The sequence below is a fragment of the Neodiprion pinetum genome, chromosome 2, assembly GCF_021155775.2.
Source record: "Neodiprion pinetum isolate iyNeoPine1 chromosome 2, iyNeoPine1.2, whole genome shotgun sequence".
Taxonomy (NCBI): domain Eukaryota; kingdom Metazoa; phylum Arthropoda; class Insecta; order Hymenoptera; family Diprionidae; genus Neodiprion; species Neodiprion pinetum.
Window position 1 is genome coordinate 17,146,422 of NC_060233.1, and position 22,146 is coordinate 17,168,567.

At 35.0% G+C, this 22,146-nt stretch overlaps 1 protein-coding gene and 1 long non-coding RNA gene across 3 annotated transcripts; one reads left to right on the forward strand and one right to left on the reverse strand.

The window, feature by feature from the left end:
- Nucleotides 1-604: 604 nt before the first annotated feature.
- Nucleotides 605-21,942, forward strand: LOC124210969 (uncharacterized). 2 transcript variants are annotated; one of them, XM_069133922.1, is made up of 6 exons: nucleotides 605-1,039; nucleotides 1,892-2,100; nucleotides 2,197-2,329; nucleotides 6,264-6,397; nucleotides 7,542-7,749; nucleotides 21,092-21,942. In XM_069133922.1, coding segments are annotated over exons 1-6 (747 nt in total). In that variant the 5' UTR covers nucleotides 605-978; the 3' UTR covers nucleotides 21,094-21,942. The 2 variants fall into 2 exon arrangements, with proteins under 2 accessions (XP_068990023.1, XP_046465440.1); XM_046609484.2 differs by lacking the exon at nucleotides 21,092-21,942 and adding an exon at nucleotides 9,066-12,624 and having other exon boundaries at nucleotides 618-1,039; nucleotides 7,542-7,743.
- On the reverse strand, nucleotides 620-1,620 carry LOC124210971 (uncharacterized). Its single transcript, XR_006881346.2, has 3 exons — nucleotides 1,114-1,620; nucleotides 912-1,037; nucleotides 620-755 (listed from the first exon to the last, which is right to left on the reverse strand). It is a non-coding gene; the product is annotated as an uncharacterized lncRNA (long non-coding RNA).
- Nucleotides 21,943-22,146: the final 204 nt, after the last annotated feature.

The window sequence follows — 22,146 nt, forward strand, 5'->3', positions numbered from 1 at the left end:
ACTAAACTTTATTCTCTGTTGACAAAAAATATTTGTTGAAATAAATCTACAATACAATAAATATCACTGTTTTCAGCGAACTCATATTAAGTATCATAACAATTCTTGCAGTAATATGACGTTTCGATTTTGACGGTTGATATGTTATACCTACGAACTGCAGTTACTGTTGGAATGACTGTAAAACACTCATGAGTACATAATATTTTTGGGGAAAATTAGTTACATTTCTCTGTGTTTCGTGTGTTTTCAAAGATTTCCAAGATTTCAGCTCACATTTTTACAAGATTTCACATTTCGTCCGGTCTACACCAGATTTCAAGGGGGGTCTTTCCCTCGGCATGGCACCACGTCACAATTCCGCGGGACCGCATCTTCACATCGATTAAAGTGACACAACGAAAGCAAAACGAACCCCAGTACACAACGTAAATAATAAACATAATCAACCTAGATAGGGATTTGTGAATTGACTGGTTGAATGACGTCAGTAAGCGCAGAGAGTCCTGCGCATCTGGTTCAGCCCTGAAAGCCGAGGTCCTTCGTGGCTGACCGAGAAGGGGACAGAAGGGCGACCCTCCGATGATCCGGCGGGCGTTTCACCGGTTCGTATAGTAGCTGCTGGTGGCTGCTGAAAGCAGCGACGGGCGCAAGCTCAGAAGGAGTCGGCGTAGTCAAATGGATCGAAACGCTTAGTTGAAGCGCCGACTGGGCACTCGATGTTGTCGTAGTGTAAAGCACCCATTCGTAACACACTGTAACATAGGCACTTTTATATAGAGGAAAGAAGAATCTAAATAAATAAACATACACGCACATCATTGATGTAGATCACTGTTAAACCATATTAAATTACAACATTACAACACGGCACGAAGGATAATGTTGATATTATAGAGAATAGCTGAAACCTTGCGAGCTTCACACCGTAATTTATCCCCTCAGTAAACACACGCCACCCATTTAAGTACTGCTAAAATGCCGTGTCAAGTGGATTGGAAGCGAGTTGTCCTCGTCTACGTTCTTCAGATTTATTCCTGTAAGTTGGAATCAAGTTATTTTCAAGGTTTATTCATAGCATATCGCTTTTTTGTATATTTAATTCGCTCTCACAGTCGCTCCAAAGGTTCTTTCACGATCTGAAGTGCCACGCAGATTCTCACCCCTTTTAAATTCTCAATCCCCGATTACTGAACGCACAATTTAGCGTTGTGTAAAAGGTCAGGGATTGGTGAACCGCATATTTATTGATTCGAGAACCTGTGAAAAGAATTTGTTTCATCTTCTGACGTGAATGCAAATACGACAAGTAAGTTCGTGGTGTACATTTGAGTCGATGACGGCCATCGGCTAATACAATGTATGGATTTTCCTTTTCTCGTTAAATGGGGGCTGAGCGGTGATCTATTGTCAGTCTTGGATTGACATGGACGCGACTTTCAGATTTCAATTATGTAATTCGTGAATTCTTCCGTTAAAACGCTGTAAAGTTAAGAATCAAGGCTGTTCAATGTGTTCAATGTAACTTTACTTTCAGACTTTGAGATTTATAAGGTTTATAGAGTATCGATATACCTGACTGGACGCCATTTTGAACGATATGCCGCGAAAATGTTATGCGAGCACTGTGTTACGTGGCGAAAGTAGATGCAAAGGCAATGTTGACACGAAATTTCACAGACTTTAATCAAGTTTTTTATTTTCATTTCTTTGTATAATTATAACATACTCCTTGCCTAGCGTTTCCCGATGTTTGTGAGCCTAATTGATCAAACTACTCGAACTCCAAAATCGTGTTTTTATTTTTCGAAGCTTATACAGCTTGAATGTATTTCGATTTGTTTGTTTCAATCAAGGATGAGTGAAACACGGTGTACGTTGTGCATTTCAGATACAGCTGCAGTAGTCGTTTGGGTACAGTTAGACGTACCCAGATACGTAGAATATCGAAGCACTGTAACATTAATCTGCAACCACAGCGTATCTGAGAATGTTTTGCATAAGATTGAATTCATACGAAATGAGTACAAGATATTTCAGTACATCAAAGATCGGACACCACCAACTCAGATGCACAAAGTTCCAGGGGCCGAATTGCAGGTACGGAAAAGAAAGCTCGTCGTCAAATAATACGTTGTTTCTCTTCTTTTTCCATAATGTGAAAGAATTAAACAATTCTTTTGCAACGCGTTTCAGCCAACGTCTGCGATGAACGTGATTAAGTTGAAGGACGTTGGATTTGAGGCGTCTGGAGTTTATTCCTGCGACGTATCAATGGCGACTCCGATTTACACTGTGGGTTCGGATTCCGTAAACATGGAAGTTATTGGTAAGTTTTTATTACATTGATAGGGTACGGAATTAGCTAAATTACGCTGCGGTCCGTGAAGAACAAATAAATGCTTGAACACACTGTTGCAGGATCGATTGACCGATTGCTTAAATAGGGTGTATTTCGATGACGTTCAATTACAACGTCGATAGCGCGTTGTATTAAAATGCAGTTTTCGCGAATTCGGAAATTAGATTAATTACGGAAAGCCCTGAATGACAGACAGAGATTCTGATATAAATCTGTTCTTTAATTTCTGGTACTGCAATATCCACTCTTTAACTTTTACAACTTATTCGTCCTTTTGATAGACGTTATTATTATTACTGTTAATTTCTTGCATAAATCATTTCACTACAGTAATAATAATAATAAAGTAATCATATTTCTGGCATGGTATCATTTGCAGTGATTATAATGGGATGAGATTATGACGTCAGTTACTGTTGAGAGGAAAATTATGTGATAGTTGAAAGACGAAGATAATAATGCGCAGGATATATGATGATAATTTATGCAACACGTATGACTAAATTTTTGCAGTAGGCTTTCCAGATGTGACTGTGATTCTTTCGACTGCTATTTTGGCTATCGGAAACTTTAGCTGTGTACTTTGTCATAATCATTGGTTCTTTTTATGTACGCAGTTGTTAATTAATCTGTATGAAAGCGATTTTGAAGCATAAACGTTCAAGTTTGAACCCCTTTAAAATTGTAACCTTAAATTCCCACCATTCGGGCAAAGGATATGAATCCATAATTTGGAGAATACCGCCTGCTTGACAGCCGTATATTGAATATTTAAGATTCATTTTAAAATATCGTCGAAAAAAAAATTTCCTCATATGCATTGGGGTCCTGAAACTTTTGACGTAATTACCTACGGCAACGTGGTGACGGAAGCGATGATCAGCTGATCGTTTTAAATTAATTTCACAGATATCAACGCACAAAAGACATCCTAGAAACTGTTAGATCTTTCGAATCGGAGGATTCCGATACAATATTTTTCTTAATTCTAAGTAGTTATTTTCGTAGCAAGTGCGCATAAAATAAGAATTTTTTGACGAGTGTAAAGCACCGCAAAAATCGAAGACGAGTGCAAAACTCAAACGAATCAAGATATGTCCCTATATGCCACAAATCCTATATATGCTCTGCGCCACCTCTTGTCAAAAACTACAACGTAGTCGCGTTGTTTACGAAGTTAGCGCAGATAATAATTTATCAAATCTCAGTAGCACAAAAACCAGCGAAATGAATTACGAAAATGAAATATAACGCATTGATTCATATTTTATGCTCAATTGTGACGAAACCAATTTAGACGCTGATTAAGGGTGTATGATACTCCTACCTTTTTTCACCGAGAAAACTCACCCTTTGTCTTAACTATATTAAATTTAAAAAATGGATGGAAAGGGTTCAAATTTCGACGGTGCATCTCTCTTTCGTAGCGCAATTCAGGGAAATTACGCATGTCCCAAAAATCGTCAAAGAATGTGTGATTTTTTGACACGTGTTACGATTTCCACATTTCTCGCATTTCAGAAGCCAAAAACTGCATAGTTGAGATACTTCGCGCGATTCTGGAAAGAATGAGAAGTAAAATGATGAGCAAAATTTCTTGAAAATAGTCTCAAGATGGCTCATTTTACTTCTCATTCTTTTCGGAATTGCGCAAAGTACCACAACTATACACTTTTTGCCAGCTGAAATGCGGTAAATGTGGAAATAGTAATACGTCTCAAAAAACCACACATTTTTTTGACGATTTTCGGGATATGAATAACTTTCCGGAATTACGCTACGAAAGAGCGACGGACTGTCGAAATTTGAGCACCTTTCGTTCATTTGTTTATTCAATATAGGAAGAAAAAGGGTGAGTTTACCCGGTCGGTAAGGGTAGGAGTACTGCACACCCTTAAGAAGGATTTGCCCACTTATTTTATAACATTAGAATTCAGAAACATTGTTATGTATGCAATGTATAATGCAAGACGGATCACTCGCACATGTAGAAAATTTATACAGCATACCATATCCTATATTAAATTCGAGTGAATTATCTTGCATGCAACAGTTGTAATATTCGTGCAGATTGCACTCTATCAAGATGTTTAGCTCTTCTTTTGATCAAGCTCTTTTCGTATAATCACGTTACATTGAATGAAATGAGTATAAATATATAATCACTATAAAAATTTAATGAAATTTAAAGTTTTCACAGTGTTGGTTTATTGCACAAAAGATACCGATAATTCTGAACTAAATATTGAATTCTATCATCAACCGAACTTTCGACGATGACGTCTTTAATTACTAAAGTTTTTTTTTTTTTCTACGAGAATTCCATGACCGCCTTGATCAAAGGGGCTGAACATTCTTAAAACGTGTCGTTATTACGTCCTTGATACCCATTCCACAGCCTAAATAGAAAAACTAATTATACTCACATTATCCGTATACGTAGTCATAAGGTGGGCGCATGACGTGAGAGGGTTATAGATAGCACATTGTCCCATTTTTGGCCGTGAAAAACAAAGTTAAAACAACTATAAATCAATAATGTTATAAGATAAAAAAAAAAAAATCTTAACTACAGTGCTGAACTGATGTGATAATTACTTATAAACAAATCAACGAACAGTTCTGATAGTGAAATTGCGGAAAGTGATGACACAGCTTTAATAGGTCGTTACAGAGCCGCCGTGGGTGTTCTTGAAGTGATAAAAAAAAAAAAAAACAGCCGTGGCGGCAAAATCGTTCCCTTAACAAATATCGTAGCGTGAAATTTTCCCCTTCGCCAAGCCGAAGCACTTAAATTATATACTCTGAGAAAAGAGAGGAGGAAAATTCGGAAGAGCAAAATGTCACACAATGGCTACGGAGGACTGTTAAGATGTACGTTAATGAGAATGAGTACACGGTCTACGTATTTGTAAAAAAGAAAAATAAAAACGCTGGTCTTCCCGCGGGGATTTACATCAGGTTCACTTAAACCTGGAAACGAAGAGGACTGAGAACTGCGAAATACGTAACGCGTGTAAACGGCACACAGAAAAAATTGGCGAAAAGCTCGACTGGCTGTTCCGAGGCACGAGTTTATGTGCGAACAAAAAACACAGGCCAAGCGTCAACTCACAGGGAGGAGGACAATCGTGCGATCATATACCATACAGACATAATATTCTCACTGAATTGATCCGACGCTTTTTTCATTTATCGTTCTTTATGTAACTAATAAATAGTACGTTAATCGGCCTTGATGTATATCAAAACATGACGGGCTCGTATTTTTCATACCAAATGCCCAATTGTGAAATGTGAGAATAAATCGCCCCTCAAACAACTCAACAGGAGTGAAAATAATCAGAGGAGAGGGATGAGTTCAAATTACGCGCGTACATAATACAGCGTGCATAACTATTTTATACTTAAGATGATGTTTGGTATTCGGCAGATATTGCTCCACTTTTCGAAATCTCGAGGCAATTCACAGAGTCGTTGTTGATTGTGTGATTATACGTTACACGTCGACGGTTCGGATTAAGAATAAAATTGGTTAGGAAGTAAATTTGATTTTTCAGCGTGCAAGATTTTTACAATAATGGGAATTTTTGTGTTCCGTTATTAATCGTTATCGGGTGATTATGTCACGCGTCGGTTTGTCGTCCGCGGCTCGGAGTGTCAATAAAATTGCGCAGTGGTACGTTTTAATTTAGAACGCGTGGGATTTTTGAATATCAGTATTTTTCGGTATTTTTAATTGTTTTTTTTTTTTTTTTTATTAATGATTATTGTACAAACTACGAAATGTCTACCTATCGACGATCGACGGTGAGGAGGCGAAATCGAACGAATACCGGCTCGCGTTCCCGTCGAACGGATGAAACCGATGTATGATAATTTGTTGTTGTGTTATTTTCAGTGCCTCAATCGGAAGATCCACGTATAACATTTAAGAAGCCTTATTACGTTGTGGGAGAAATCCTTGAAGCTAATTGTACTTCGTCCCCCGCACATCCGGCTCCCCATATAACTTGGTTCATAAATGGCAAAGAGGTAAACTACCAACAAGATATATTATATCGATAATCTCTGTTTGCCTTCAGTTTAATTTCTTTATTTTTACGATACATCGATTTTCGACGTACTATCTCATTCTCTCTTTCTCTCTCCATTTGTTTTCTATTACCTTCAATATTTTTTACGGCTAAAAATTATATGAATTAATTAATCCCACGAAAATTTTGCGTTTATCTCTTTGTTGTCTGGCTGTTCTTAAAAATTCGTACTCTGAATTCAATTCCTCTGACAACGTACGTAATTGTATATTTTTTGAATACCGAATGACACAAACTTGCGGTGCACTTGTATAATTGCCTACGATAGAAGGAAAAAACCGGAAAAGCTTTGAGGGAGAAAATAACGTCGCCACCGGATTGTTTTAAATGTATCGGTGTATCGAAATCGCTTCAAGTTTCGCCCAGGAGCGTTATAGAAATTCTAAGGCTGGAGCGAAGAAAAAAAAACAAGCAATAAGACTTCATCGAGTATTCAAAAGCGTGTGATTATTCGGTGTATCGCCTACTCGAGTGGCTAAGAATAGGATCCAGAAAAACTGCGAGAGGAGTGAAACAATGTAACAAGAAACTACAATCGATCATCGATAAATGTATTTGGCAACGAAGACGTGCCTCGCCAATATAATAATAACTTTGAGTAAAATTTATTGCGTTTATTAAGTGACGTAAAACTAACGCTCACCTTCTCGTGCGAAGCGATACGCCTAATTTGATAACTGACAATACACGTATTCATCAGTCCTGTTCTGACCTTGACTCTGCACAATAGTTATATTATCCTTTATTTTGTATTGAAATGCAATTTAAACGCATGCCTCGCACTATTTCCTGGATATGCATCCTCATTTGTACGTACACGATTAAAAATTTATACGATTATTTCACTCGCACTGTGGCACGCTATAATAGATATTTTTATTCTCAACGTTCTCTATACGAACAATAACATTTGGTCAAATTTTACGAACAAGAGATGTAAAAATATAATCATATCGCTCGTCGATTGTCGGAATAATTATGTCCAAATTTTTAATCAGCCGAATAGAATTGGCGTTCGGTCATGGTCTTTTGTTAGATATGGTGATCCGTGGGTTTTCTTATATCGTGGACCTTATTTTCAGGTTGACGTTTTCCTGGTCAGAACATTTCCCATTAAAACACGTGAAAATCAGCTGATGTCAACGGTTGCGCAATTGAGCATTGAAGTATCAGCTCTGCATGCCGGTGAGAACGGGCGTTTAGAGATCAGTTGCAATTCAACGATACCAACTTACCCGATGCAGAACGGGCAATATGCTGATTTCAAATCAGAGACTAAGTCAAGTAAGTGTACAATATAGTTTACAAATCGCTTTGTGAAAGAATTTTTCTCTGCCTCATTTTCTGGGCTACCTAGTACCGTCTTGACCCTTTAATTCACGCTGGGGCGTTCAGTGTTCCACCTTTTTTTGCAGCTTTTTATTTATCAAACTACTTTCTTGGTAACAAACGTCGAATTTTTTGTTTCCAAATGGTCCCTGAAATAGTTTTAAGTCTATATATATATATATATATATATATGGGCAGAATTCGTACTTATCAAGAAAAAAAACGTATTCTCTGATAATCTACCATGATAATCCGAGTGGCAGTTTTGACGCAAATTTAATACACAGTAAAAAATTTTACACATTTTTCTCCGAAGTTTTTTTCCTGTTTTCGTCTATCCACCATTTTTAATTTTCGAATTTCGAGTACAGTTGCGTAATCAGCGATCCCAAAAGCCATGGTTGCAGAATTTCAAGTGAATCGCATATATGGAAAAATATATGCATGAAAGGGTTAAGGGGGTGCTCCGGTCGAACTTACCGACCCTCAGAGTTTTTTCCGGTGCATCCACATCGCTTTTTTATACGGTCTTAGATGTTTCTTGAGGAATAGATAAAAGGTGTCTAGGCACAGATTTCAATCGACGCAAGTAAGACGCCCACATTTTATGATTCACACGACGCAGTGACGTAAAATTTCGTCGATTTTGATCGACTTTATACTTTCACCGAAATCTATTCCTCAAGAAATATCAAAGGCCATAGGATCAAACGATTTCGATGCGCTGTTTTGGAGATATTCAAAAAAATTCTAGGGGTCGGTAATTTCGACCAGGACGCTACATCCCTCACGGAGAAAACCTTCAGCTTGTGCATAAATTTGTCCCCTCGATTTTATTCTTGTGCGAATTTTAGTATTATCTATGAGTTGGAGGTAAGAATTTCCACCCGAGTTGAAGATTTTTCCGTGAGGGTTTAAAGTACGCTTAATGAACGGCAGACATTAATTTCACTCCTAAAACGGACGTGACTGAGCAATATGGCGTCGAATTCAGAAACAGCCGATCGTGTTGGGTTAATTTTACCTATATCAAGGTACGAAAAGCTCTGTGTGAGATGGATTGTTTTCATTTTGTCGGATTAAGTTGATTTGTGGTAAAAAAACGATGGAAAATAAAACTTTTCAAACTGTAAACGACAGATGGCATCGCCCGATAAGTTAGGTTCCTGCAATACTGTGGCCATTTTACGAGATTGAACCGGTAGAAAATGTTTATGCAGATTTAAAAATCTGCATTTCGCATTGTTTTTATAGTTCCTTTTTACAATGTGTTTCAGTTAAAATCATTTCTGTTCCTCTCACTCCGTCAACGGCGTCCAGCTGTCACCGAGAGAACGTCGTCTTGTTGACAATCAGCGGAATTATCGCGACTAACGGAATAACTAATTATTTGCAATCGATAGTCGTAAAACTATTAGGTCTAAATCTCATTGTACCATAAAAATATTTTACTTATATATACGTATATATTTATAAATCTAACAGGATAATAATTAAAAATGCAACGATGCATGGTAACTTGGAAAATATATTGAAGTTTAAATCAACCATTGCGGGTATAAATATTAAATATACGATAATATAAACAGGGGAGAACAATGTGAAAATTTTTATATTTTTTATTTTAGGTTTCTTAAATCGTTTTGTTTTATTACCGCAGACCATCGACGATTCATGATGTACGATTTTTCGTTATTTATTTCTGATTTTTGCAAAACTTTATTCAAATAACACAGTTATCTTGGCGGACATAATCAGCAGAATGCTTTTGAGTTTAATCGGAAAGTTAGGAAACAAGTCATTGAAAGAAAAAAACTGGACTGGTTTTGTTAATTCCATTAGGAGCCCTCTTCCCTGTAGTTATCGATATACTTAAATTGGAATCATGCCAAGGTTGGATTATATTTCCACTTGATCTTGCACTCTCTGTTGCATCTTATGAGTGGCATAAATTTTATTCTTTTTTTATACATGTATGGGCGACCGACAATTACTTTATTGGCTTAGTAAACAAATAATTATACGTGTTCTCAATATATTATATATTTTTGTGGCAAATTTGAGGATGCAGAAGAAATAGGTAAAGATAAAATAAAAATTAAAAGTAAAATAATTCTTCACGTCAACAGGATCAATTACATCAGTCTCTTTATACTATTTCAAGGTATATAGATACATACCCATGAGCGATTTACATGAAATTAGCTCGCGTTAATTGTACTGATTAATTGGGATTCAGCATATAGGCGTGGCTGAGTAATATGGCGCCAAAAAGCACGCCGTTTGGAAAAAAAACACCGTCAGTATCAAGGTACGGAAAACTCTGTGCATCACTGTAATTTTGGGATTTTCTTGTGTTGAATCGATTCTTGGTAAGAAAGATACGAGAAAAACACTTTCAAAATTAAACGCAATCATTTTTGAGCTCCACATTTTCGATTAAAAGATGGCGTCTTGCGATATGTTGGATCCCGATGGTACAGGTATAATAATAAACACAGACCGGGTTTGCCAAATTCATCTGTTGAACGTCCTTTTTTAGGAACGCATAATGATGTGAATCAATGTAGTATATAATTATAGTAAATGTGAAGTTCGCATATCATATGTATATAAGTAGCTGTATAGATGCCTTTAAGGTACCGTTAACGCGAGTTGACTAAATAACCACAAATATGATCAAGCTGTCTAAAAATCGTGAAGTTGAATTTTATACATATTGTATCGTCTATTATATTTTTGGCATGATATACAGAGCCTTGTTCAATTCAACTTTGAAACGATTGTTAACGCATGGGAATAATAATTATGTCAAGTACTAAACGCAAATTTGTGTTTGAATGATTCTATGAATCATAAGAGCTTAACTCCACAAGGCAACCTTAAACATTAATCTACATAAATGTGAACGAATAGATAAATGAACACGTTATACACGTCATTTTATGTGTATTCATGTCTGTCAGGTGACGAAACTTTCGTTCCTGGTTAGGCGTGACGTAAACGCGTGTGAATCAAATCAATGTAACACATAAAAATTACTATGTTTTATATATACAATAAATGGGATTTCACGTGTGTATTATATTTGTATGTAAATTACAAAATACGTATATTATAAGAGTTTCGCCACTTGACAGATTTATATATATGTGTACACGTGTAATATATGTAGGTATAATATCAAATAGACTTTTATGTAAATGGTAGGAATATTTGACACGTAGATGGCTTAGGACAGCTGCCGAGCACATGACGATCAAAATTCGATGGTCCCTAATGAAATTCACTTAACTTGAGAGAGGCTGATTGTAAAAGGTAATCCAAGTAACTCTACGGACCTTGATGATAAAACAGTTAACTGCTGTGTATAAGCACAGACCCTGATGATAAAACAGTTAAATGCTGTGTATAAGCACAGAAGATAATTGTTTTATCATCAGGGTCTGTATAGTTACTTGGATTATAATCGTCACTCTAAATTTATAGGCTTTTTATAATCAGCCTCTCTAAAGTTGTGTGAATTTTATTAGAGGCGATTAAAACCCTGTTCTGAGCCATCAGATGCTACCGGATTGGCCAATTTCAAACGGCTGTAGTTCGCAGACGACAAATTTCTGATAAGAAATAAAAAACTCATCAGTCGCAGGTCTTCACGAGGAATACATTGATCCGGCTATAGGGCGATAGTAACCCCGAACATAACCTATAATAACTGAAATAAAACTGATCAGAAATAGGACATTGTGTATCAAGGGCGGATCGCCTTCCTTTCTTTGCAAGAAACTCCGGTTTTCACACACACTTCGCCAGCAAATGGACATGGAACTTGTCGGCCACTTCGCAAGTGCGAAAATGCAGGTTTTCAAGGGTGTTTCGACGGAAATACCAATAATTACAATAAAAACCCGAAAATTAATCCTTTCCAATTTCGAATTGAAAATGAAACAAAAATAATAATGATATGTGGCTAACGAAACGACGTGGACTAGAGAGAATTAGGAAAAATATAATATCGCCACATGTACAGTAGAATTAAAAAGAACTCTTCATCTGCGACAGTGTTGACATTTAAAAAATCCAAAATTTTTCTCGCTGCAATTGTTCGATCTGAGTATTTAAACGTAATTGCGAATTACTATTAAATAATCGTCAGTTTTACGTGGCAAAATTTGTTCATTCCGAATTTGAAAAATGTTTTCTTTCCTCTGACAAATGGAATAACGTTTCCCTAATTAGGTTGGAAACGAATACGACTTTACGGCATTCGATTTTTTGTCAATTTTGTGTGTCGCTATAGCCGAGTATACGATTTGAATATTGGAAAGGTGACTGTAAACTTTACGATCCTTTTCGGTAGTCCCCACGCCAAATAGACAGAAGCAAGCGATCGCAAATCAGTGTAAAGACTTTTTTCCTCGTTTGCCACTTATCCAAATCTGATGCTTATATGATGCGTTCCGCCGGTAATAATTGTAAGTTATTGTCTACAATTGTAGCGCTCACAAAGATATTGTAATATATGTATCTATGCAAATTATCAAAATTGCCATACTGTAACGATACGATCGAAAAAATCAAATCGATCGGCTGCATAATGCTTGCAAGGAAATGAGCGTGAATCGTCGATTGCGATCGAACATATCAGGACAAGCAATATAGTACCGAAGAAACAGTTGATCTTTTTAGGGGCAAAATACGGTGATATCAAGGTGCAAAAAAACTCGATAAACTGGCTGTTTTTACTTTGTCACAATAAGCCGATTTGCAGTAGACCATAGAAAAAAAAAAAGACTCTCAAAGCCAAACATACAGCTCGGTTTTCGATCAATGGATTTCGTTCCGTAAAATGGCGGCTAATTGCAATATGTTGGATCCCAATGCATATTAATTTTCATTTGAGTGATCAATTAATTTATCATTTGTGAACCTCGTTGTACCTTTATTTACAATGGAGTCAAGTCCTTGCAGCGGTGACACTGTAGCCATTGTAACTACGTATAAGATGAACATAGAATACATGTATATTCAAATTAATTCACTTCCGAAGTATCGCGTCGAGAAATAAAACAATCGACCGTTCTAACGTCACGCATCGTAGAAGTGATCAAGATGTACAATATTAATAGCACATTGCGTTGCGAGTGCGGAAAGTGGGCGATTTCCGACGACTGTGGAGATTGCAGAATGAACCACGGCGAGCCCAGTAATCACACGAGTCAATTATCGCTCATCGCTACTTTTTTCAACACCTGTGGAGGAAAGTTCAATTTGAGAAGGTGCCACTAACAGCGCGTAAAATTTGAGCTGGGTATTTTACGCTCACAGGCACAGTGCGTAAAATTGAGTGATTCGAAAGTGCGCATGAACCAAATATAACCCTAGTGTGTAAAATATAGCATTTCAATGGTGCGCATGTGCCAATGTTATTTTATCGCACTGTTCGGAAATGGGGCATTTTACTTACACATGCTCCACAAGCTTCGAAAATCAAACTTTCGAAGCAGGTGTTCACGAAATATTATTATTTGTATCTACACTATGTCAATATATATTATAATTAATAACTAAGGTCGATGAACCGTTTTCCTTTCGCTGAATGCCATAATTATAGCAGCTTAGCGGGGAATCCGGTGACTACAAAAGGCGAAGTTTTTGAAAACAGTAACTATATGTGAAAAGAAAATTGCAAATTGTGCAATTTCACGGGCTGTCACAAACTGTAAATCCTTATACGTTTTTTTTTTTGCATAGGTATGTGATTTGTCAATCAATAACAAGACATTGAATGAATAAAATTACTTTCTTCCCAATACCTAGTAATAATATGTCATCACCGTCCTTACTTATGATCCACGTTTTTTTTTAAACTTTTGGCATGAATATTAGCACACTGTACTTGCTTGAGAACAATTTTTTTTCGTGCAAAGTAGACTTTCCATTAATCGACGTTTCCAATTGATCGATCAATGGATTAATCAAGTTTGCAACCAGCGATCTTTTGGATTAATCGTTTTTCAGAATAACTCTTCGTTTGATCAAATCTTTTTTCCGATTAATCCACGTTTTCGATCAACCGTTTCGTTGAATAAACCTCATGTCAAATATGTGTAAATGAAATTGCTCATTCTAATAATTTCGGAACTTGTTGAGGAAAAGATGACACACACAGTTGAGTAAATCGACCTGAAACCGAAAACATGAGAAATAAGATTGCGGTGTGACGCTGTTGCTGTGCACACAAGAATAAATGCTTAGGCGTGTCGAAGTGGAACTCTGGACGTCCTTCGAAGTTGTCATACCATTTTCGTCTTGTTTGTGCCATAATTAATCCGATGATACCGCCGATCCTCAGATGATGTGCGTGGGATTTTCCTCAATGCTATATAACATTCCACGCACCATCGGCTGCAGCCGATAGGACTAGAATAATTGAACACAATACTGATGAAACTGAGTAAAACGTGTTCCACGCTAAATATGTAATAATAATGAGGAACGCCTGCTGTGCAATTCAGGTAAATAGGATCTTGATCGAAAAATAGAATCGAAACACATAATTAAAAATTTTCACCATGTTTTAATGCTTCGAACTAGCCGGAACTGAATTCTTAAAATCGATATCCTAGACTTTCAAACAGGATTTTGTTGAGTACTAGTCAAGCATAGAGGAAGATTACGCGTTCATTTCTACGCCTACGCGTGCATGGAGTCGGCAGAACAACTGTGTGCAAATTTCTTGAACGGTATCAGCGATGTAAAAAGCTGATGCGTGTAGAGTATACGTAGATATACCCACATAAAACAGAAATAATTATGCTCGGTGAATAAAAATCTCACTTTCTAAATAACAGCAGTTCTACCCACGGGGAACAAGTTCGAAATGTCCGAAAAGCACGTTTGCCAAATGTGGCAGGAAGTACGTATACCAACCGGTTCACCGATTCGACAAGGTTACTTTTTCGTTTCAAATGTATCTTGTTCTCTGTGTTTTTTTCAAACAGTTGTTTAGTTCTCATTGAGTCTGTTGAATGAAAAAAAAAAAAATTTTGCGAATGTGTCACTGTTCTGCGTTACAGATTATATAACGAATGATGGAATGAAAAATTCTATCATTTTATTAAAATGTATTTTGTTTGCAGTTTCACGAAGTCACAAAAAATAATGATGGTTTAGTCATTTTAACGTTGAAGCAATGACGTGGAAAAGGATTGAAACGTGACTGAATAGTCATTTGTTGTTTGATTGGCAGTTTCATGTTTTTATACCTAGTTTAAATACCGTTTTTCGTTTCTATGAATGAAACGTACTACTCCAAATTTATAAAACAATCCAAGAATTTCAGATTACATTTAATGTTCACTACTTTTGGTAGCGAAATAAAGAAAATATCAAGGAGTTCATTTAATTTAATGCGGTTGTTACGCGCTAGGTTGGCTGATGACCAAACCACTCCACAAATATAACGCTTAGTTCAGGCTAATTTTCCCGGATATGAATTATTGGAATTTTGATATAAAAATGATCACTTACCTTTTGTTGCTAACTGTTGATTCGAGCTCTGTGGGGCGGCTCTGCGTGCTCAGCGAGGACTGGATACGGTATTAATTGACTGATTGTTTAGCTTTTATTGGCTTGTAAACTGTGTTACTTTGCTTGTGGGGTTTCAAAAGAAAAGATAAACAATTATACTAGATGGATTAATTGAATGAATGCGTTAAAGGTAATTGATTGGTTTACTCATGATATGAGTTTTAAAACACAATTATTCGTTTATTTAATTTAGGTTTATGAGGATAGTTAAAATGGTTTTAGTTATAAATAATGGGAGAAAAAAAGTTTATATTCAAGTAACGGAACACGTACTTTTACGGATATTTAACAGACTCTACGACTTGATATATTGGATTATCTAAAACTGAGAGAATGATTTCTTGTTAAAGACCGAATGACGACTATGAATGACGACTCTCTGACAACTGTCGAAAAGCAAAGCTTTTTAAAGATTCGCGTGCTGTTGTCTAAACTACTTCCCGATTGGTTCCCAGTATCCTTAAGGGATGGTGGACCGATAAGGAGGTCCTGACAAAATTTTGAGTCTTTTCATTTGTCTAGATCAAAAATAAAACTAATGGGTAGGTGCAGAGGGCATCGAGGATGAGACACGGTATAATTATGAGCGCTTGTAATTCGTCTAATCATTACCGTGAAAAGGTATTCGAACGCATTGCATATTGTTGTCTATGATATAATATTTGAGGTTGAAGTTCGTAACCGTTGGAGTATATTTGAATAAAGACTTCGTCGAGGTAAGGACAATGAGAACATTTTATTTATTTATATATAAAAAAACTTTGCGACGTTTCGACTGGGACCCCAGTCATCATCAGGCTACTGATATAAACAAAAGGAAAAAAACGAATTGTTTGACATTGGTTATCTTTTCGTTACATATCTACGCAACATACGACTTTTAAATTTATACTCAATGGTCAACAGTTTATAAACATTTAATGGGAATGAAAGCAAAAGAAATAATGACGACTTTGAAATTTTAAATGCAAATGACAGGTTTTAACTGTTAGTGTGTGAAGATAAAAATCAGAAAAATCATCTAAAAATACTGAAAATAACATAGAAAAAGAGAAAATAGATCAAACTAAGTAATTTCTCGAACAGCAAGAAAAATTTTGTTGTTACAGAAGCGGATAAAGGCAGGGTCACTGTTATTATGGAAAAAGAAGATTACATGTCTAAAGGTCAAAAAGTACTCAAGGATTCAGAAACTTATGAACTTTTAAATAGAGATCCTACAAACAGGATTGAAAAACAGGTCAACGATATAATTAATAATTGGCAAAAAAAAGAATTTCATAAACGCACAGGTAGCAAAAAATTTGAAAACGCATAATGCTCTTCCACCAAATGTATATTTCTAACCTAAAATCAATAAAAAAGATATTCCACTTAGATCTATAGTATCTAACGTCAATCCACCAACATACAAAATATCAAAATTTTGCAGTGGTATCCTTTCGAATATAGTAGGTAAATCTATTTATCATGTCAAGGACACATGGTCGTTCGTGAACAACATAAAAAATATACCTATACCTGTAGACCATGTTCTCTCATCATTGGATGTAAAATCTCTATTTACAATTATTCCTACAAAACTGGCATTAGCTATCATTACTAAAAAATGGCCTGAAATTAAACAACACATCAGTATGAACAAAAATGAATTTATTGAAGCTGTGAAACTCATTTTAGAATCTTGCTACTTCGCACACAATGAACAGTTTTATAAACAAATCTATGGTGCTGCTCTGGGCCCACCTATAAGTCCAGTATTAGCCAATATTGTTCTTGAACTAAATATATTCCGTAGAAATAAAGGTCAGTAACAACACTAAAATTTGTTTACGTTTTGGCCCGATTGGGGGCCCTCCTCGGAACGATTATATATTTACAGAACCATCTGGTAATAACGTGGAATATTTAAAATGTGACGATCAAACGAAGAAAAGAATAATTAAAAAACTAAAGTAGGATAAAAATTAGTTGTGAATTTAAAAATGGCGATACAAAGTTCCCAAGCACTCATATTAGTTTATAAAATTAAATTAAACACGCAAACGAAAATTTTCAGTAGATATATTAATTTTCATTCACAGCACTCTATCCAGTATAAAAAATCAGTTACAATAGGCTTACTTGATCGTTGTTTAAATATTTGCCATCCTAAGTTTAAAACTAAAAGTTTGAAAAAAGTAAAATCCATACTATTACAAAACAGTTTTCCTTCATCACTTATCGAAGAGTTAAAAGAAAAAAGAATACATAAACATTTCAATTCAATTAACTGGAACAATAATGTAAGCCCTGACAATAATAAAAAAATAGTAACATCTATTCCGTATCTGGAGGGAATGTCAGTGAAGATTAAAAAGATTTCAGAAACCGAAGGAATAGACGTAGCCTACAAAATTACTAACAATACCAGAAAACTGTCCACCTATTTGAAAACCACTACTACTGTTCTCGATAAAATAAATACCATCTATCAGATCAATTGCAAAGATTGCCGAAATATTTATATTGGACAGTCTTCGCAACACTTAAAGAACAGAATTTCACGCCATCGCTCCAATAGTAAAAATTACGACTTTGATAGCTGCGCCTTAGCTCAACACAGTTTAAATTCAGGACATTCGTTTGACTTTGAAAATCCATCGGTACTAGCAACCAAAACGAACCGGCTGAAACGCAATAACAAATAAATGATTTTTATCAGTAAAAATAATAACATCACTGTAAATAAAAGAACAGATGTACAAAACCTAAGCCGTTTATATGATGACATTGTACGGAATTCGAAATTAGGCGCCATTTTTGACAGCAGCCATCTCGGATAGATCAGATATCGATTATTAGAAATCGATAATCAACCATCGTTTATGATTACAAACTTAAAATCTTCACTTCCTTGTATAATGGCAAGTTAGGAACATCTAATTGTAAATCAGTAGGAATGTCATAATAAGTAAGTAAATCTGTATACATCTAGTCTTCTATACCTGTTTCTTTATTGTCAAACATATTTTTGTGATTTTTATCTTCACACACTAACAGTTAAAACCTGTCATTTAGTACATTGCATACGCAACTTAACTTATCATTGTTAAGAACACACGTTTCTACCTTATTATTTCCTTTACTTTTGTTTTCCATTATATGTCTGTAAACTGTTAACCATTGAGAATAAATTTAAAAGTCGTATGTTGCGTGGATATGTAACGAAAAGATAAGCAATGTTAAATAATTTGCGTTTTTTCCTTTTGTTTATATCAGTAGCCTGATGATGACTGGGGTCCCAGTCGAAACGTCGCTAAGTTTTTTTACATATCAATAAAGAAAATGTTCTCATTGATCTTACCTCGACGAAGTCTTTATTCAAATATGATATAATAAACCAATGAAAAAGTAAGAATTGTAAACTTTGAAATTGGATACCAGAAATTTACGAGGTAAAAATTGTCAAAAAAATAACGTTGAAATTTAGATTGATGAAATCAAATATCACGGAAGGCATTCATATTATGGTATGTCAAACTTGAAGCATATGTATCTTTTCATATGTACAAAGTTTTCGTCGAATTAGTCATCGACCTGATATGTGAGAACAAATGTGCGAAATTGGATTTTTAACACAGGGTGTGATGGAATAATTACGCATTGAAGCCTGTCACTCGTAAAATGAATATATTTTACGTAATAGAATTTGTTGAAGAACGAGCAGTATATGGGGCATTCCATACCAAAACGATCAAGATTCTACGGCGAGGTCTCAGATTTTTTAAATAATTTTTTGTATGATAGTACATGACAAAAAACTCATCCGGTAATTTTTTCAGAATTTTTCGACTCAGCGTATCTGAGTTATGATTTAAAAACTCGAAAAATAACCTCGCTTTCTAAAATCTGAAAAAATTCTGAAAAATCTTATAAAATATAACAAAATTTTTGACGCTTATTAGAAGATGGAGATTTCATAACTTTAAACGATAAATTGAAAAAAAAAAAATTATTATTATTATTGGATCGCACTTTTTACATAAGAATGAACATAAAACCTCATTATAATACAGGCCGAAATATTTCTCTTCAGAGATATAATGAGATTTTATATTTATTCTTTGGTCAAAAATGCAGTCCAATAATAATAATATATGTTTGTTCAATAATTTTTATTATTTATCTTTTGAATTTGTGAAATATCCGTCTTCTAATAAGTGCCAAAAATTTTGTTATATTTTATAAGATTTTTCAGAATTTTTTCAGATTTTAGAAAGTGGGGTTTTTTTCCGAGTTTTTAAATCATAACTCAAATACGCTGGGTCGAAAAATTCTGAAAAAATTACCGGATGAGTTTTTTGTCATGTACTTTCACACAAAAAATTATTAAAAAAAACTGAGATCTCGCCGTAGAATCTTGATCGTTTCGGTATGGAATGCCCCATATACTTCTACATTTTGTGACGATTCATGAGATATCCCATCAAATCATCAGGCCATTGACTTTATTAGAAAAACATGTAAGATTGAAAGAAATTTTTCTGTGATAAAGACATTAGGAACTGCCAAATTAAAACTTCGGCAACACTATAACATATCGAGAAATGAAAAAACTTCTCATTCAACTAGTTTGTCACGCGAATAGCTCAGTTCACCAAACTGCGCTTCAGTGACGAGCAAAATTGTAATTAGTCATTTACTGATTGTACTACAAGTACGATTAACGATTGAGTTGACTATAAAATGTAACAAATTATATTTGCATTGTGTAATTAAAAATTAAAAAAAAGCGAATTCTATTGTATTTTGTAACGAGGACCAAATAAAATACAAATGGACATCTGCACAGTATACATATGTATACATTACAATGTATACTATATGTAATATTGTATTTTATTTGGTCCTCGTTACAAAATACAATAGAATTCGGTTTATTTTTTTTATTTTTAATACATATAGTATACATTGTATACACGATATGGAAGTTCGATGCTCGCATATGTTGTTTGAGATTTAGAGCAGTGATTAATTGTGACAAAAAACTGTAATTGGATCGAGTATAGATACTGGTCAGATTTGAAAATTACAATTAATTAATATATAAATCTGAATTCATCAATTGTATCGATTGTATTGAATCGATCAATGGTCATTCATCTGAATATATGAACTAATCATAAAAATCGTGATTGAACCGAAATTAATTAATACTTACAAACGTAACTTGCACTTCGTTTTAATCACTACAAAATCCGGACGTAATTATTATGTTATTGTAGTGTCGTATAATGCAAATGTGATTTGCAATTCATTTCCCCCCAAATCACAAGTCAGATGTGGACTCGAATGTAACTAATTATAAATTGTAATTAGGCGGTGCTCAACATTATTTTAATCTACAATCTGATGGGTATTGATGTAAAAAAAGGGGCGTGTTTTTTTATGGGGCTCATTATAGAAGCAAGCAATCGAAAAATACGGTCCGATACGCAACCTTTCGATAACTTCTGTAATGCTTGAATTTATCTCCCTGATTATGCGGCACACTGCCTATTATTTTACAATTCCGACTTCACAATTTCTCAGCGTGGGAAGTTACAGAAGATGTATACAACGTGGCACCAGAATTTCAGGCGGAACGTTTCAGCAAACAAATATTTATATTGAAACGTTTTCTTAGCATCTGTTGACGATTTATACCATTCATAAATTCCAACTCAAGAATATTTTGGACTCACCTGGACAGCTCACAAGGTTACTTGATATCGGATTCAAGATCCCATTGGAATTTCATAACATTAACAACGACTGTTAATTTTTCCCACTGTTTGAAACCTGTTCGTTGGTATAGCTGCTGAGGAGCAAGGTCGTTAAATTTGTATTCCTATTACTAACAAAACAAAAAAAAAAAAAAATTAATGATCGTGGTACCGTGTTTTTTTTTAATTTTCATTCTGGTTTGTCCCCTATAAAAAGTTTTATTCGGCGCGGGTTCTGATTCCACGTCTTTTTACTCTACTTTGACCGGTATTTAATTAATTGAAGATTGAAAAATCATAAAAATCTCTAAGAATGCGATTTCCACAGACGTTTCTCATATTGTCATCGTTTATCTACATGCAGCCTGCTGTTAATTGTACAGTATATGGATGTATACAGGGTGGTCCATTTAAGTTGACGCAGCAGAATATCTCGAGAACCGGCCATTTTAAAGAAAGATGTTTGAAATAAAAGTTTCATGGTTCAAAGGGGGAATTACACTGTGTCATTGTACTTTTGATTTGGTGGAGGTTTACAAGATCATTTGGAGGTCAACATTGTTTTTTTTTTAAATAGGAACATGCACTTGTTTTTATACATTTTCATTTTAGACAGAAAAATAAAAAAATTTTATCCCGAACATTTTTTTTATACGACATCAAAGAAAAAGTCTACAGTATCATACGAACCACTGCAGAAAATATGAAGGAACGAATTGGAAATGCTTGCAGAGGCATCGGTGGAGTAACTTTACTTCACGCATCTTTTATAAAACTTATTGAGAAGTGTATTGAAGTTGACGGGCATAATTTTGAGCATAGATTGAAACGACTGTTTTTAGTTTTTTTTTTTTAATTGTAATTTACTGTTCATTTGCACAGTATTAAATACCGTTTCTACTTTTTCGTAATTTTATTCTTGTTAATTTATTGTCGATATCTCTAAGGGAAATACTTGCTTGATAAAAAAAAGACTTCCTTACGATAAAAGGAGTATCGATCATTCACACCACGACTC